Consider the following 18,508-nt stretch of genomic DNA (forward strand, 5'->3'; position numbering starts at 1 on the left):
GCTCAGCAGTTGTGGTGCACGGGCTTAGTTGCTCCGCAGCATGTGGGATCTTCCCTGGCCAGGGCTCGAACCCGTGTCCCCTGCATTGGCAGGCAGATTCTTAACCACTGTGCCACTAGGGAAGTCCTACCTGTCTTCTTATAAGGGCACCAATCATTGGATTTAGGGCCCACCCCATGCATTCTGACCTTGTGTTAACTTGATTCCACCCGACAAGACCCTCTTTCCAAATAAGGTCACATTCATAGGTACCTGGGGTTAGGATTGAAACGTATTTTTCGGGGGGACACAATTCAACCCACAACATGTGGGTACTTTCCTATCCTTGTTATACAGCTGAAGAAACCGAGGCGCAGGGAGGATAAGCAATAACGTGCTGGAGACACGTTCACACTCGGGCTGTTTGGCCTGGGCGCCTGCATACAACCACGAGGCCAGTGCAGGACACAGGGCGGTCCTGGAAGCTGAGCTCTACCACCACCCACTGGAACAAAGGATCGTCTAACTCTTACGGTTTGCATTCACCTCTGCTCCAGAACAGTGTGAGGCTGCCTGTCGGGACTCCCTCAAGTCTCAGGTGTCCCTTTGGGCCCCTGCAGGGAGGACCATGATCTACGCAGTGGGAGGTCTGAGACTAACCAGACGCCCCTGGGGGCCTCTACTCCTCTGGGGTCTCCCTCCCAGACAGACTTTTAGCAGACATTTATTATGTCCCAAACCGCATGCCACACTCTGTGCTGGGCACCGAGGGGGACTCAAATGTGGGCAAAGCCCTGGCCCCGGCATACAGGAGCTCCCCCGGGTGTGTCCTTGGTGTGCAGGGATGCTATTCCCACGAGCAGGACGGGGAGGTGCGAGCAGGGGGCTGGGGCAGAAGAGACCTGGTTACAAAGAAACAAACATGAGCCTTGACCATTGCCTGTGCTTTGACAAATCTACAGTTTTCACAGTAAAAATGTGATTGGGTCAGTAGAAGTTTGCTTGGCTCCAGCTACAAAAATGAATGAGCCCTGGTCCCTGCACCCGAGGAGCGGACCAGAGTGAGGTAAACTAAGTCTAAAGGAGCTGCAGGCTTTATAGAAAGTGCCAGGGACACAGGAGAGGGAGGGACTGACTATCTTAAGGGTTTAATCTGTGTCTGTAGAGGTCAGAACATGTCTCAATGATGAAGAAAACCTGCTAATTGTTGAGCAGGCCCAGCATAGGATGCTAGGCTTTTTGCACACATCACCACTAATCCCCCTTGAAGGATTCTTGAGAAAGGTCTTTACATTCCCATTTTGCAGGTGGAGCGTTCTCTTTACCTCTTGCATCTACCGGAGATCTTTTGGCCAGTTTGTGCTGCTTCCTGTGGAGAAAGTGGGCGATGCACTAATGTGCCACTAGGTGGCGCCATGGGCTGCCTCATGGCCGTTAACTCATAGAGGGTGGTAATTCCATGCACTGATGTTTCTCAGACTTGTCCTTTATGGGCATCTTCCCGGTGCCTCCGAGTACTGTAATCTATCTAATATTTTTCTTTAAACTCCCTTTTAAATTTTTATAACTATCTTAGTGGGATACCATGGTCTCTTTGCCATAAATAAATGATGAATGTAATCTTTTAAAAAATCATGTTAACTGTGTAGAACAGTGCAATAGTATTAGAAGGAAGGAATGTATTAAAGTAAAGCTATTAGAACAAAACGTGTTGGTTCATGTGTCCCCTGTAACCATCTCGCAGATCACCAATGCAGCGGAAAGCTGTCCTAGGGTTTGAAAAATAGGACAGCAGGCTGCTGTCACCTAGATGCGCGAGTGCTTAGGGTTGGAAGGGCTCCTTCCCTTTGCAGGTGGCGGATCTGAGGTGCTGAGAGGGGGAGGGGTGTACCCAGAGTCACACTGTTGATCCCAGGGTTGGAGCCAGGCCTGGAACCCGGGTCCTGCCTTCCCCCTCTGCCCCATGGGCGCTAGAAGAACCTCAGGAAATTGGAACTGAAGTGTGATGCACACATATTTCCTGGCCCCTCTGAGGCCCAAGAAAGTACACTGTGGGGTCCCACGTGCCGGGAGCGTCGCCTGTTGGGCATATGGAGCCCTGGGATGAGAGTCAGGAGGTGTGCGGATGGACGGCTGCTGAGAGCCCTGATGAGTGGCTCACTCAGGTGGTCTGGGCCCCTTGCCCTGGGGCTCTGCAGCAGTGCACGGTGTGGTGCCCCGCTTTCCCCTGGGCAGTCCACCCCAGCTTCGGGCACTGACTGCCATACCCCGGCGCCCTGCCCCTCCGAGCAGCCATATCCACCCTGGGATGGGCTCTTGGGCAAATGCTTTGATCCCTCTTCCTTGTCACAGCTGAAAAATATTGGGGTCACCCTCACTCTTGGATTACATGTGCAGTCAAATCAAGTGAGGTTCTAACAGGCCCTGGGGTTCTTGGGTAAAAGGCCAGTGGCCTCAGTCCAGCACCCCTGGACCAATGAACCTCCAGGAGGCCACAGCAGAACAGGGAAACTGTCCTCCTGCTGGCCCGTCACAGCCCTCAGAATTGGCAAGTGGAGATGACCTTGAAAGTTTAATTCAAGACTTTTTTTTTTTTTTTTTTTTTTGACCGCGCTGTGCAGCTTGCGGGATCTTAGTTCCCAGACCAGGGATTGAACCTGCGCCCTCAGCAGTGAAAGCGCCGAGTCCTAACCACCGGACCGCCAGGGAATTCCCTCAAGACGTTTTTAAATTCTGCTTTTACAATCTAGAGCCTTCTGTGTTATTGTGCTCAATATGAGGAGCTTGTATTAGTTAAGGTAACACCATCTGCGACGATAGAAAGGCCCCTGAACTCTCAGTGGGTTAACACCACGGAAGTGCATTTCTCACCTCCCTGTGGTCCACTGGGCAGCTGATGTACACGCGGCCGCAGCAGGCCGGGTGCTGCAGCAGGTGCTGCGACCTACAGTGAGCACAGAGCAGACACGCCCTCCCCAGGGACCTTCCTCCCCTTTGACAGGGACACTCATCCAAGGCCTCTGTCCTCTCTCCTCAGTATTGTACCTGGAAGGCTCGGTTCTTGTGTTTGAGGACATCTTCAGACTGATCGCATTCTACTGTGTCAGTAGGTGAGTAGCCCAGGCCCCCAGGAGGTCATCTGATGGCAATAGATGTCCATGCAACCTTGGGTGGGGACGGGGGTGTCACAGGGAAGCCCCCAGAGGGAAGTGTGGAGCCCACAGGATGCAGAGAGAGGGGACAGTCCCCCGGCTTCACCCTGGTAACTGTGAAGGGGGGTGCTGGCTCTGCTGCTTGCTTGGACCGGCCGGTAAAGTCCCCTCCCTCACCACCACCTGCCCCCTGGGCTCACTGCCTGTCATACCAGCTTCCTGTATTCCGGCTTCCAGAACAGCTTGGAGTCCTGTGCGGACCTGACCCGCCCCGTTGGAGGAGTTATAGAAGGAACTTCCTGTAGGAACAGCAGGAAGGGCTGATACCCTCCCTCCGTGGGAGAGGGCTTGTGATTGTGAAGCAGCTGCTGGGTGGAGAGGGTGTCTGGTAACCACCCTCAGAGCTGGTCTATTTATTCAGAACTGGTCGCAGGTCAACAGGAATTGAAAAATACATTTTGGTGCCAAAAACCAATGGCTTAAGCTACAGGGACTTAAGCAGAGCTGGGCAAGATGTCTTGGGGTGCAGGGCCCCAGGCTCACCTCCCCCTGCTTCAAAGAGACCATTCATGCTGCCTCTGGTGAAAGCCACACTCAACCCAGAACACCACCACCCCCATCTACCAGGACCCTCCTGGACCCCGTGGGCAGAACAGGTGATGCTGATAATAAGCTGCTGCCTGTTGAGGGCTCTCCAGGTGCCCAGCACGGTGCTAGAGTTCTGTATCCATTATCTTTTTAAATCTTGCAAACAATTCCACCTGGTAAGTGCTCTTGTTAGTCCCATTTTACAGATGAGGAAGCCGAGACTGAGAGAAGTTGCTCAAGGTCGCGCACCTGGTAAATGGCAGCGTGGGGATTCAGAGTAGATAGAGCTCCAAGGTCCATGATCTTTTCTACAGCCGCCCCATTGTGTACGCTCCACGATGATTCTGATGACCTAGCATGTCCTTCTAGGCCCACAAAGCAAAGCATCAGCGGCTCCCTGACCCTTTGTAAGTTATGACATGTCAGGCTCTCAGAGTCAGGCCCTTTCCTATTCTGAGAAGTTCTACCTTAGTAGAAGGCACTAGTCTAGTGTTTGGCCCATGCTAGGTGCTTCGAGTGAGTGAATGAACGAATGAATGATGACGTAATTGCAGAGCCCAGAATTTGAGCTAATCTTAATCTCTCAACTTCCTCTTTGGTAAAATGGGAACGATAATACCCATGCCATAGATGCTGGAGGAAGAAGTAAGATAAAGGGACAGACAATCTGCATTTATAACAAGTCTGTCTGCAAACCAGGGTTTGGGAACTGCTTCTAAGAAAATGATAGTAATAGCCTAGCTGGGGGTCTCCTAGGGGCACACTTGGAAAGGAGGATCCATGTGCAGGGGGCGCTGAAGGACCTGCTCCTAAGGAGGAAGCGACAAAGGAGTGGGGCGCAGGACAGGGACCGGAAAGAAACCCAGCAAGGGTCCATTGCAGGGGCCGTCCCAGCCTCAGCCAGATCCCTCCAGCAGCTTTGGACGGTCCTGGTTTAGGGGGGCAGAGGGAAGGGGCCTGACCGCACTGCTCGGAGGCCCGCAAGAAGCACCCATGACCCGAGCTCCCAGCAGGGGGAGGAAAGGAACAAGCTCCCAGTAGACGCTCCCCTGCTGTGCTGCGTGGTTTCTATAGTAACCCCGTAAGAGGGCGTCCTGTCCACTGTCAGACCAAGACAAGGAAATGACACCCAGCCAGGAATGGCAGAGCTAGGGGTTTACCAGGGCCCTCGATTCCAAAGTTCATGCTGGTTTTTCCTGTCTTTCTGCCTCTCCCTCACTTAAAAAAAAATTAAAATTCTTTTAACTGAAAGGAAGTCGTGCTTTTCCCTCTGCAGTGGTTGACTCTGAAAACCACAGAAGTCACCCAGGATCTGTGAGAAGACGGAGCCATGGGGCATCGCGGGGGTGCAGATATGGTTTCATAGGCCTGGGCCTTCCATGCTGGAAGCACTCCCCAGGTCACCCCAAAGCTTTATAGGACCTTGGGTGGGGCGGGGAGAGCCACGCCCCTGAGGGGAAGAGAAAGCTAGCCTGTGTGAAGGAACTAATGTGATAATATGCGTGGAGCATGGGGCTTTTAATCTGTGGGTCACCGCCCACTAGGAGGTAACAGTATATTGGTACGAAAATATATTTGGCCTTTGTCCAGCTTCTGGACACAGAGCTCCTAACGCCCTGGAATTTCCTGAATGACAGGAGTGTCTTTTGTTATTCCTAATGAGCCCCTTTCAGTCACACCTGGGTTTATGCTAACCCATAAACAGGTGGGGCCCCTAGACAGCCTCAGGATGGGGCCGGTCACCGGGAAGACAGGTGATCAAAGGGCTGGAACTTTCAGCCCCACCCACCAGCCTCCCAGCTGAGGGACACACTGAGGTGCTGGGAGGGTGGTGAACCCAGAGAGGCGTGGAAGGGAGCTCTGTCCCCTAAAGCTTGCCTACGCGCCTCTTCCATCTGGCTGTTCCTGAGTTGTATCCGTATAATAAGCCAGTAAACGTAAGTAAAGGGTTTTCCTGAGTACTGTGAGCCGAGCTGGCGAACTCTCAAACGTGAGGAGGGGGTCATGAGAGCCCCTGATTTATAGCCAGCCGGTCAGAAGTACAGGTGGCCTGAGACTTGCAACGGGCATCCGAAGTGGTGGGACTGAGTCCTTAACCTGTGGGTCCGTGCTGACTACAGGCAGTTAGTGCCGGCATTAACTTGGGGGACATCCCATTGGCGTCCAGAGAATTGCAGAATTAGTTGTTGCTGTTAGAAAACACCCCAGAGGGGATCATAAAGTCAGCTTAGGGGATCATGACGGGCTCTTTTTTTTTAATGAAAAGTTAAACTAGACTGGAAAATATCAGAATGTGTCTCTTGTAGTTGGAATAAGTCTTGTTTTGCTAAACTCTTTAGGGGTGTGTGTGTGTGTGTGTGTGTGTGTACATGACATCAAGATGCCAAATGTGTTTCTTACTGACGGTCATGGTCAACAAAGTTTGAACATCACCAGCTAGGACAGAGGCCTCTAGAGAGGGGTGTTTGCACTCTACGAGCTACACAAGCTGATCCACCAGAATGCAGGGGCAAATGTTAGAACGCTTACTCTAAAAATCTTATTTTTCAAATTTCTACTTTTGTGAATGCATTTTAAGGACTTAATAGTTTATAAGGTGTATATATACATGTACATATATATGTACATGTATATATATTATATATCTGGAGAAGTGCTTAATTTTTATTTTTGCTTTGGGCTCCCTGATTCCCACCCAAGGCTGTGGTCATCAGGATCTACTTGAGAGCTGTTTAAAAATGTGGATTCCTGACCCACACTCAGACTCAACACTGAGAACCCCTGGGCGAGGATCTGAGAATCCACATCTTAGCAGCTCCCCCAGGAGCTGATCCAGAATTAACTAATACAAAAGTAATAATGCCTGTCCATAGGGTTGCTGTGTTACATAGGGTTGCTGTGTTACGATAATAATAACATGATGTGATGTAAGGCCCAACCTGGGTAACACCCAGCCCGATACTTGGCACATAGTAGATGCTCAACGAACACCCCCATCCTGTGTATGCATTTCCTTGGATCAGAAGAGGTGGCCCCTGGATAAATTGCTGAACTGGATGATGGGGGTGGGATGGCAGACGTGCATGAAATCCTTGAACAATACTGGGTTATGGAGAAGGAGGAGGTCCATGGTGCGGCCTTGAAGAATGTGTAGAATCTAAGTAGACATAGGTGGAAGGGACGAGGGGGGCGTTCCCTCCATGCAGAGCTCAGAGGTGGGAATGAGCAGGGGACATTCACTGTAGGAAGATGACATTTTGGGAGGCAGCCAGGAGGCCCCGAGTGCAAGGGAAGGCTCTGTGGTGGGCAGGAGGCGGGGAGCAGGCTGGGGCAGGCCCTGGACGCCAGGGTCCCAGGCTGGGGTGTGATCGGCAGCCACGACTGCAGCATCTTGAGCAGTACACAGAGGAGGTGGGGAGGGGGTGTCAGAGATTGCCCTGGTGGTCGGGGGTGGGTGCCAGGTGAGCCGAGCGATTCTGCTGGCCATTTCAATATATGCAGTGGCCCAGGAACGTTTGGAAGCCCCAGTGGCAGGCCAGACAGCCAACCGGGTAGACAGGCAACACCGGGATGAAATCTGCCACCCTTCAAAATTAGAGAGTGGGGTAGTGGTGACTGGGCAGGGCCTGAGGTGGGGATGGAGCACTGAGGGCCCGTCCGGTCTGCGTCCAGGCCTGGCCTGGCTGGAAGGGCTGACAGGGGGCCCACAGACGGCCTCAGATGCTCAGAATCACACAACTATGACAATGAAGCAAAGATCGACGGGCCACGCCCACCCCATTGACAATGGAGAAGCCAAAGGCCACAACCCAGGAGCTCAAAAAAGGGCCCAGAATCTTCTCCCACCTTCCCCCATCCTGCTATTCCATAAGCAGAGTGTTTTTCCCCAGTGAAAACACTTCCTATGAAGGGGTGGGGGCACCCCGCGGAGCAGCACAGCCTGTATTGATGGGCAGAGGTGGTCTGGGAAGCTTCCCGGCGACCCGCATCCCAGGCGACCTCTGCCCTGCTCTCCCCCAATCCAGTACCTGAAGTTTAGACAGGTCCATTCGGCAAACACTCTCTGAGCCTCTGTGGTGTGTGCTGAGGGCTCTGGGGGCATCAGAGACATGAAAAGCTGCCCGCCCCTTCCAGGAACTTCCAGGGCTCTCACGTAGTTCACAGGGAGGAGATGGAGGGTGCGGTATAGACAGTAAGGCCATGAAGACCCCCGGGTACGGATGGCCATCACGCAAGGCTGTCAGTGGGCCTGGACGGATGGGATTTCAATGACTGGAATCAGGGTTTGGGGAGAAGGTTGACAGAGCTGGGGATACGGTTGGAAAAGGGGGTCAGACTGTGATGGGCCTTGAATGCCAGGCTGAGATGTAGAATTGGGACCAGCCATCCTGGGGCCCCTTCAGGGCCACACTCCCCTTCCTGCCCCACGGAACAGCCCTGGGCTTGAAGTCAGGAGGCCTGGGGCTCAGCACACTCTGCCCTCCACCCACCGTGTGTCCAGGCCTGGACATCTTCCTTTCCCTCTCTGGGCCTCAGTTTCCCCATCTGTACAATAAAGGGGGAGGGTGTCTAGATCCCTTCTGGGAGATCTCTGGAGAGATCGCTGAAAAGATCCCCATTCAGACCAAAGGCAGCAGATAGAGCTGGCTGACTGTGTCGTCAGGGGTGTCTGTCTGTCTGTGTGTTCGCCAGGGGGTACCTGGCGGTAGGTTCACCAGGGGAGTCTGGCTGTGCGCCCGCTGCACATCTCAGTGTGCAGCAGCGAGGGTCAGAGGACTGGAGGGGGTGGGTCACTCGCCTTACCCAGAATAGCACCTTTAGAAGAAGCTGCCTGGACTTCCAGAGCCAAGAAAACTGGGGATAAAGCCTCTCCCCCCACCCCCTCCACGCCCAAGGAGGGTCTTAGCATCTCTGGGGCCAGTGCAGGCACAGGACCCGGATCTGACGGGTTGCTTCCTCAGCCTCAGGACTCCGCCCCTCGGCCCCCAGGGAAGTTTCCAGTCTGTGTGGCGATCCCAGCCGCCAGCGGGGTTGCCGGGGTTCTTCCTTTATGGGCTGAGGATTTGGGGGCGGTGGGGGCCGAGAATGGACACACAGGCCCCTCCCCGGACTTGACCTCCGACCCCTCGTGTCTCCACAGAGATTTACTGCCCTTCAAGCTGAGGCTGCCCCAGGCCATCCTTGAGGCCAGCAGCTGCACAGACCTCAAGACCATCTCCAACCTGGGCCTGGGTAAGTCCCCTCTGGGGTCAGGGGAGGTGGCTGGGCCTTAGGAAATAGAGCCCCTGGATTGCCCCCCACTGACCGCCTGTGCAGATGGACGGCTCCTCAGGCTGACCCCAAGCTGGATCCTGAGTCCCAGCTCCCACGGGACCACCTGCACCCCTGCCCCAGGTGCTGAGCCCCTGTGGCAGGGAGATTCTCCCTCTTTTCAGAGTGGCGCCTTTAACAGCTGTCAGGAGGTCTGATGCATAGCCTTGCCGGGTCTGAGGGAGCTGGGTCTGGTCAGGACCCACACAGGCTGACCTGGTGGCGGGGCGGGGCCCGGGAGAAGCTGGACCAAACGCCAGGGGACTTCTCAGCGATGGCCAGGAACCTGGGTGCCAGCAGCTGCCACAGCCCTGGTCCCCAACCCCGCCCTCGTCAGAAGGAAAAGCAGCATGAACGTGATCATGAGCTAGAGCGTGCCCCCACTCCCTTGGCCTGCCCCTGCCCAACCACCTGATTCAGCACACCCGCCCTGCCCCTTACCCTTCTGACCTTTTGAGGGATGACGAGGGGAGAGTAAAGGACAAGAGCGTTTCTGATCCCAGCCCTTCCACATAATAGTAAAAAGAGCTCATGTTTACTGGGCCCTTTCCATGTGATGGGCTTCGCTGAGCCAATGCCAACCTCTGACATGGCGTCACCATGCTAACCCTCAGGGAGCCCAAGCTCACCAAGTCTGGAGCTGCCAGGAAGCCAAGCCAGCCGCCTCTGTGGGCCCCCAATCCTAGGCAGAGGTCAGGTCTCGTTATGAACAAAGCAGTTAATAAGTCCCTATCAAGACTAAACCACACAGGGAATATAGCCAATATTTTATAGTAACTTTAAATGGAGTATCATCTATTAAAATTTTGAATCACTGTATTGTGCATCTGAAACTAACATAATATTGTAAGTCAACTATACCTCGATTTTTTTTATTACAAAGTCTAAACCGTGCCCAGGAACCTGCACCACACGTGACTGAGCACGGCAGTACATTTTCACCAGTGCTGGTTGAGTGGAGGAGCGGGTGATGGAGAGGGCAGGCCCAGGGTGTAGAGGAAGTTAGAGGCTGACCTGGGATCAGAGGCGATACCCCCTGGTTCCCAGGCCAGCCACTGTTCACCACCCAGAGAGGCCTCTAGACAACAATGCAAGAGACGCCACAGGCAGCTCGTGGTCAAAGGCCAGGAAGTAGGAGGAGTCCAGGCCCTTCAGATGTCTGCGTTTAATGAGCACTGACCTCTTTATCTGCACTGATTCATCAGATCTTCAAACAACCCTGTAAAGCAGGTTCTGTTATTGTGATCCCCACTTTATGGCAGAAGAAACAGACACGAGGGGTTGAGTGACATGTCCAGTGTCACAGGGTCCATGGAGGGCTGGGCAGCTGGGCTCCAGCCCTCACCCACTAGCTTGTGCTGCCCCTTAACTCCTTATCCAGGCTCTGCTAGGTCTGGTTGACCCAGTTTATAAACTTCAGGGCCAGTTTTCAGTCGATACTGGGAATAAACACTGAACTTGGGCCCCAGATGTTATAGTTGTTGGGCTCTTACCCTTCCAGAAGCTTCATGTGGGACAGGTGAGAGTCTTGTAACTCATACAGTCCAAGTGACACCCCTCCTAAGGTCTAAAATGGCACAGGTGACGCCCTCATTGCCGCGCCCTTGGCACTATCTTGTGCAATCCTTGCATCCCCATTTTAAAGATAGAAAGTCAGCTCTTAGCACAGCTGAGAAACTTGTCCAAGATGCTCCAGGCAGGCAAGAGCAAAGCTGGGGTGTGTGCCAGGGGCTTCTGACTCCCAGCTCAGACCCTCCACTGCCCCTCAGCTGCACCTCATGACCTTCTCAGTGTGTTTTGCAACGAGCAGTCCGCTGCCAGTTTTGAGGCCCAGTTGGGAGGGCAAGTGAGATGCATGAGCTCCATCCGGAGAGGCTTGCCTCTGAGAGGAGGGTCGGTTAGCAGCCTCACTGTGGGTAGGTTGAGGCAGGCATCCCTAAGACCCACTGCCCCAGGGACCCGCAGTTTCCTCTTACCTGGGGGGGCGGGGGCGGAGCTGCCCCTAAGCCCTAGGAACGGCTGTATGAAAGACAAGCTGCTCCTCTGGGGAGAAGCACATTCCTTTCTGGAACAGACAAGCCCTTCTATCCTGGGTGAGCTTCACCTCGGGCACGCTGAGGAAGTGAGAGGGGAGGTGCCCTCTGGGAAGCAGGCGGTAGTGCAGATTGTATGCCAGCGTTCACTTCCTTGGGAAGGGGATTTAAATGAAATCTGAGTGCATTGAAGCTTAGGAATCAGGGTTCTTTTTTTTTTTTTTTTTAATTTTTTGGCCATGCCACGCGGCATGTGGGATCTTAGTTCCCCGACCAGGGATCGAACCCGCGCCCCCTGCATTGGAAGCACAGAGTCTTAACCACTGGACTGCCAGGGAAATCCCAAGAACCGGAGGGTTCTGATCAGGCCTGGTGTCCCCAAGGGCTGAAGGTCAGAAGCGAGGTTCACCAGAATAGGTTTTCCCTGGAGCCGAGGAAGGGTTAACTTTTCAGTCCATCCCCAGAATGGATGGAGACCCGGAGCTGAAAGGTCACGTCCTGTCAGAGGCCAGAGGCCCTGGCTCTGGGATGTGCAGACCTCCCTGACCTTCACCTGCGGTTGTGATGAGAAATATGCAAAGAACAGCACTTGCCAAGGGCCCGGACACACCAGGCATTGTGCCCAGCGCATCGCACGTCGTTCTAGGCAAGGCACTCCTGTGGCAGAGAAGTGAAACCCACTCAAACGAGCTTAGATAAAAGGGGATTTAGTGAAAGGATGCCGGGGAATCTCCGTGACAGGAGCAGAAGGTCAGCCGGGCTTTGCAGGCAGCAGACGCTTATCTCTGCACACAGCTCAGCCTCTCCTTAACCCCTGGTTCCCGCTCCCGACCCTCCACCGGCCAGGCTCTGACTCCCGACCCACATCCCCACCTGATGATCTATCTCATAGTTGGAATAAGTTTATGAGGCATATGTGTTTTCTATCACTAGTGTCAGCAGTGGTTCTTTTTCTGGCACTCTACTCACTTTTTACAAAATGAACAGAATGTCATAAATATCCAAATCATTGCACAAGCCCTGCTGTTCAGACAGGCATGATGTTGCTGAAACGGGGCTCTTGACCTACAGGCTCAGCACCACGTGATCGCCCAGAATGCTTGCTCGTGAGCTGATGTAAGAAAGTCTGAGTTTGGCCTTGGAAAAGCCAACATTCAAAAGGTCTATGTAGGTATAAGCTTGGGCCCACAAAACTAACATAGGGAGCAGTTCAGCTCTAAACTGCGTGCAGTTGATTCTAAGTGCAAAAGGAATCTAGAGAAAGCAGTGATAGATAGGGGTTAGATTTGCAGAGGTTCTCAGACATGTTTGCAGTATGTATATGTTTAATATTTTTAAAATATGTTTAGAAAAAGCAAATGTTCTATAGTGCTTCCAAGTTGGCCTGTAACTTGCTTTTTCCTTTACATTATATAATGAGAATTTTCCTACTTATTAAAAATCCATTGAAAACTCCAGATTGGACGGCTGTCCAACAGCCCGTCTTTAGGGTGCCACAAAAACATTCACCCACTGATCTCACCAGACTTTCTAGCTGTTTCCACGGCATCTGGAATACTTGGCTTCATTTACTCATCCCCTCTTTGTTCTGCCGGTAGCCCAGGGCTCCTCAAGTGTGAAACCTTTGTCACCTTTGCCTTCAGGATCTACAGCCCAGTACCTGGCCTGGCCCGGGACCTCTGAGGATTGTAGGAGTGGACGCCTGGCACAAGGCATCCCCAGCTGAGACACAGGAGGCCACAGGGCCAGCAAAACATCTGCCTCAGTCCGAGGGCAGCACAGAGGCAGTGAGGGCACAGGCCCTTAGGGGAACCGCGACCACGGAGCTGAGCTTGGCCCAGTGCCGGTGGGTACAGATGCCCACAGCCGGGCCAGCCACTAGGCCTGCATGACAGCGTTCCGCTTCTCCCCTGGCCTTGGCATTGTGTAGGCTGCAGAGAAAGTTACCTACTTCCTTGTTTTTGAGCATAAAGACCTACACTGCCGCTGAGTTCCCTAATAGGCCCTCAGAGCCCAGGGTGCAGCTCCTCAGGTCCCAGCTTCCCCACCCCTCAGAGCGGCATTCGCTTTGGGACCTCTGCCCTGCGAGGTACAGCCACTAGGCCTATCTTAGGGGCAGGGGAGCGGTTCCTAATCACCCAGGCCCCAGGCCCATTTCCCTGAACCCCACTGTCTGTTCCACTCCTGTAGGAATACAAATCTGAGCGGTGGAAAATGTCTTCTTTTTTTCTGTGCATGATGGACCCCCTGCTATCCTGAGGCGGGCAGTCCAGCAGGTGGTCCATCACTTATGGAGCTCTTTGCCCTCCTTTTTGCCTCCCTCTTCTCATTTTCTCACTTCTTCTCTTCTTGTCTTTAGACCTCTTCCCATGGTTCAGGATGAAACCAGAGAAGTACAGTCCTAGGGTTGGTCTCTCCCGGCAGTGTGCACCAGGACTGGGGAGCCCAGGGGAGTGTAGGCGAGGCCTGAATATGTCAGGAACGGCTCCACCAAACAGGTGACATTTGACCTGAGTGTTGGAGGATGAGTAGGAGTTTGCCAGGTGGAGAGGGTGGGAAAAGCATTCCAAGCAGAGGGAACAACATTAGCCAAGACCTGAAGGTGTGGCAGCCCGTGGCGTGTTCGGGAAGAAGTGAGCAGCAGAGAGAGTGGGATGGAGATTCAGTAGGCGGCGCTGGAAGGGTGTACAGGGCCCGATCCCACAGGCCTTGAATGCCAGGCTAAAGGTTTGGAAGCGATTCTGGGCAAATAGCAATCAAGGGCCCACCATACGTCCAGCATAGAGCCACAAGGAGTAGAATGGATTGGGGGCGGGGTGGGGGGCATGGAGGCAGCCTATGGCCACGATCTAGGTGAGCGGTAATGGGAGCGTCCGAGCATGGGTGGGCAGTTCTCTTGATCGTCTACCCCATAACTTGCACCTTCTCCCAAAGGAAGGGTCTTATGAGAACTTGGAGGTGAGCCTCGGGGACCTCAGCTCACCTATGGGGCTGCAGTCCAGTCACCTTAGACTGGCCCCCTGCTGCTCCTTGCTAGGAAGCCTTCCAAGGAGACCATGCGAAGTACCTGGGAGAATGGACCGGTCATGGAGGGGTCATAGCTGCCCAAGAAAGTGAAGCACAGGGCCCAGGCGGCCCTCAGGAACAACCCGCCTGGATCTAGGGAGAGTCTGGAGACGCACCCTCCCCCTCCGGGCTCTCCACGTCCTCAGGTGGTGGCTGGCATGGGCACAGAGCCTGGCGTGTCAGAAAGTCACACGAAAATTTGTCATCTTTGATGCTGTGGGGACAGCCGGCCACAGCACTTCCAGGCTTGGGAGTCTCTGCCCAGGACGGGGCTGAACCACGAGTCCCGCTCTGCTCCCCTGTGGATGCACACGGCTCTCTTTCAGTCAGTTTCTCGGCAGCCCCACCGTCCTGGGATTACACCTTGCTCACCTTGATTGGGTTTCTGAGCCCTTTGGCCAGCAAGGTGGCAAACACCCACAACCCCGAGAGTGCCCATCCCTTAGGGCAGGCATGCACACGTGCACACACATGCACGGCTGCCCTTGGCCATCTTGCAACATCTCCTTTCTTTCGATGTCAAGAGCCTGTTGTGTTCTTACCACACGCCCCGTTCTGGGGTGCTCACCACCCCACTACTCACTCACGCCAGGAGAGCAACCAGGATGGGAAGTGTCGCAAGTTCCTATGAAGGGCAGCCGCATAACACGGCGGCCCAGCACACGGCTTGCTTGCTTTCTTTCTTTCTTTCTTTCTTTCTTTCTTTCTTTCTTTCTTATTATTTTTTAACATCTTTATTGGAGTATAATTGCTTTACAATGGTGTGTTAGTTTCTGCTGTATAACAAAGTGAATCAGCTATACATATACATGTATCCCCATATCCCCTCCCTCTTGCGTCTCCCTCCCACCCTCCATATCCCACCCCTCCAGGTGGTCACAAAGCAATGAGCTGATCTCCCTGTGCTATGCGGCTGCTTCCCACTAGCTATCTATTTTACGTTTGGTAGTGTATATATGTCCATGCCACTCTCAGCTTTAGAGCTAGTGTGACCTAGTTCAAATTCCAGCTCCTTCACTCACCCACCCAGTGACCGTTCATCTCCCTGGCTTTCTCATCTTCATCTGCCATACGGGGACAACGTGAGGACTTACACCAGAGGCCTGTGGTCAGGGATCGGTGAGATGGTCCCTGTAGAGCAAGGAATCCACACAGCCAGAACGCAATGCACGTTTGTTCCTGGTATTGTCTTTGATGCTGTTTTTGGTAGTTTTCTTACTGATGACTCCCTCCCAGAGGTAAAGAGCCCTGGGTGAGAGGCTGGAGGCCTGGCCCAATCATTAACAAGGAATTTGCACTATCGATCTCTAAAATGAACATGTGGAACAAGGCCTGGGTTCCATACTCCTCCGAAAGGAGCTGCTTGAGTGAGCTTGCAGTGACCTGCCAGCCAAGTGACCTTGTTCTCAAAATGTACTCCTGTGGCCTTTTGGGAGCATCCCGAGCTTTTGTCAGATTCTCCATAGAGCCTGGTACCGAGAGGTCAAGAACTCTGAGCTAGTCAAGCCCCAGCGCCCTTTCAGCTTGGACGTCCCATGCCCATTACCCAGAACGAGCCTGGAGCTGACCATCAGTGCAGGCCTGCTTTGGTGGCCACAGCTAAGGGCTGAGTCAAGAGCAAGGCATGTGCTGGGACTTAACTAGCAGTGCAGGAGCTCCAGCTCTCTGAGCTGGGGGCACAGGGCAGCTTCCTGTTTTAACACTGATATTGGCCAGAGGCAGAATCATTTTGCAGAGGACAGGCATTCCCCCACTTGGATGGTCAGGTCTGAGCTCACTGGCTACAATCCATAGTTCATTCTTCCCGCTGTGACAACTGCAGTGGCCCAAACAGGCCCAAAGCAACTTCTCTGTCAGGACCCCATTCTAGGGATGACTAGATGGAGGCCTAGAAAGGGCCGGTGTCCTGCCCCAGAGCACCCAGCCGGTCAGCATCGGGACCGGGGTTCTGTCCCCTCCATCCCCGTACATACCTGCACCCCGGGGCATGGGTGCCCCCCCCAGTGGGGTCTCACACACCAGGGGACAGGACTGAAGCTGAGCCTGTCACCAGCGCCGTCCAGGCCCCAGCCCGGCACCGCAGGGGAGGATGGCGTGGGGCTTCCCCTCTCAAGGCAGGAAGTAGTGGGAGAGGTTTAAAACAGTCCAAGAGGGGAAACCAACCCTCGGAGCGGTGAAGCAAGCACTGCACGGCCTTCCCTCGCCCTGCCCCCCGCGCAGCCCACAGACACCGCCCCGGCCAGGCTGGGGCCCGGCTTCAGGACTGACCGCTTCTCCCTCCCTCATCTTGACAGGCTTCTGGGACTCCTCGCTGAACCCCCGGCGAGGAGGTGGGAGCCCAGTGGAGGGCCCGAGAGACCCAGCCCCGGGAGCGCCCCCCGCCTCCATTCTCAGGTCATCTGCCCATTACGAAAACTGCTCGTGTGAAATCGAGCTGTCCTTAGGAAACGGCCGCCTGTGGTTTGTGAATCCAATCTTCATCGAGGACTGCGGCAGCTCCCTGCCGGCTGACCAGCCACCCCCAGGAAGCTGCCCCTTGCGCCCGTCGCCTCCCACCTCCGACGCTACCTCGCCCACCTCCAGGTGGGCCCCTCGCCGCCCAGCACCCCCTCCCCCGCCGCTCCCTCTCCATCCCCCCGGCTCCAGCCGGCCTCCTCCCCCTGCCCCCCCTCCGGCCTGCCCTCTGCCCAGTTCTCCCTCGGCGGCTGCTACCCTGCATCTGCATCCGGAGGCCCCTCCTCCCTCACCCCCAGCATCTGCCCCCCGCCTGGCACCCCACACCCCAGGCCCCCCGGAGCTTCCAAGCCAGCCACCCATGACAGCCTGTGAGAGGCTCCCACGTCCCCTCGCAGGCCTGGGCCCCCTCAGGGAGGACGAAGTGAAGCCGGGGGCAGCCCCCAGCCCCTTGCAGGCCCCTGTCCCTCCAGTGCCCACGAAGAAGAGCCTCCCCGCCGCCCCTCCCAGACGCCGCATCACGGAGAAGGTCTCCCTGGAGGACCAGAGTGCAGGGAAGGCGGACAGGGGGGCGGCAGCAGAGGGGGAGCCGGTGGGTCTTTCCAGGGCATCCCCGCTCCGCCTGCTTCCCGAGGGGACCTCAGATAGCCCTGGGGACAGGCCTCAGAGAACCACAGAGCAAGGCCAGGAAGCAGTGGCCAAAGCCGGCAATCTGGGCAGCCTGCCAGAGCCTCCGAGGAAGATTCGACAACCTCCAGTCCCACCTCCCAGGAAGAAACGGCTCTCCCGGCAGCTGGCCTCGGTCCTCCCAATTCCCCTGGAGACTGCCGAGCTTTCCACGGACGGGGAGGCCCCCGAGAACCCCACACCCGGTCCACCTGGAGAAGGCCAAGGTCCTGCCCCCACAGCTGGCACTCAGAGCCCGCATGCCCGGGCCGGGGCCCGGCCCCAGAGCACCCCGGAGTTCAAGGGCTCCCTGGCCTCCCTCTCAGACAGCTTGGGAGTGCCCTCCTCGGCCACAGACCAGGACTCCTACTCGACCAGCAGCACGGAGGAGGAGCTGGAGCAGTTCAGCAGCCCCGGCATGAAGAAGAAGTCGTCGATGATCCTGGGCAAGGCCCGCCACCGCCTGAGCTTCGTGAGCTTCACCAGCGTCTTCAGTGCCTTCCTCTCCAACAACCGCAAGCTGTACAAGAAGGTGGTGGAGCTGGCCCAGGACAAGGCCTCGTACTTCGGCAACCTGGTGCAGGACTACAAAGTGTACAGCCTGGAGATGATGGTGCACCAGACCTCCAGTATGGAGATGCTGCAGGAGGTCCGCACCATGATGACCCAGCTCAAGAGCTACCTGCTGCAGAGCACCGAGCTCAAGGCCCTGGTGGACCCCGGCCTGCACTCCGAGGAGGAGCTAGGTCGGTCCCCGTCCTGGGCAGGGGCTGGGAGCGGGTGGGAGCCAGGGATAATCCCAGATGATCCTCCCTTTCCGTGAACTAACCCCTCTGCTGTTCTGTCTCTTCCTTCTGAGTTCGGCCCATGGGCCCAGTTAGATGGCAGAATCTCAACCACCTGAGAGCTGGGCGGGACCCCCCACCCTCAGGATGCTCCTGGTTTTGTTAGGGAGACAAGTCACCAGGAGCGATTAGCGGCAAAAAAAAAAAAAGGCACTAACATGCATGGCTGCTGAGGGTCAGAGTCAGTCCCTGCAGGAGACCTGGTGGCTGCAGAGATGTAGGGACCCTAGAGGGCATGGACCATCTTATTCTGTAGATGAGGAAAAAGGCCCGGGAAGGGGAATGGACTTGGCCAAGGTTACACGGGAGCCAGGGGCGGTGGGGAAGCTGATCGCAGGTCCCTGCCTCCGGGTCAGCATGCCTCTAGCTGCAGAGGCTCTGAGGGCCTGGAAGGATAGATGGGAGTGGGGTGACG

At 55.2% G+C, this 18,508-nt stretch overlaps 1 protein-coding gene across 2 annotated transcripts in view; it reads left to right on the forward strand.

The window, feature by feature from the left end:
• RIN3 (Ras and Rab interactor 3) overlaps positions 1 to 18,508 on the forward strand; it is a 121,582-nt gene that overhangs the window by 79,119 nt on the left and 23,955 nt on the right. For both annotated transcript variants that reach the window (XM_057539191.1, XM_057539190.1), the window contains exons 4-6: positions 3,017 to 3,089; positions 8,860 to 8,951; positions 16,423 to 17,994. In XM_057539191.1, the coding sequence (XP_057395174.1) occupies positions 3,017 to 3,089; positions 8,860 to 8,951; positions 16,423 to 17,994 (1,737 nt within the window). The remainder of the gene's footprint in view (positions 1 to 3,016; positions 3,090 to 8,859; positions 8,952 to 16,422; positions 17,995 to 18,508) is intronic.

This window comes from Balaenoptera acutorostrata, assembly GCF_949987535.1.
Source record: "Balaenoptera acutorostrata chromosome 3 unlocalized genomic scaffold, mBalAcu1.1 SUPER_3_unloc_1, whole genome shotgun sequence".
NCBI classification, from domain to species: Eukaryota; Metazoa; Chordata; class Mammalia; order Artiodactyla; family Balaenopteridae; genus Balaenoptera; species Balaenoptera acutorostrata.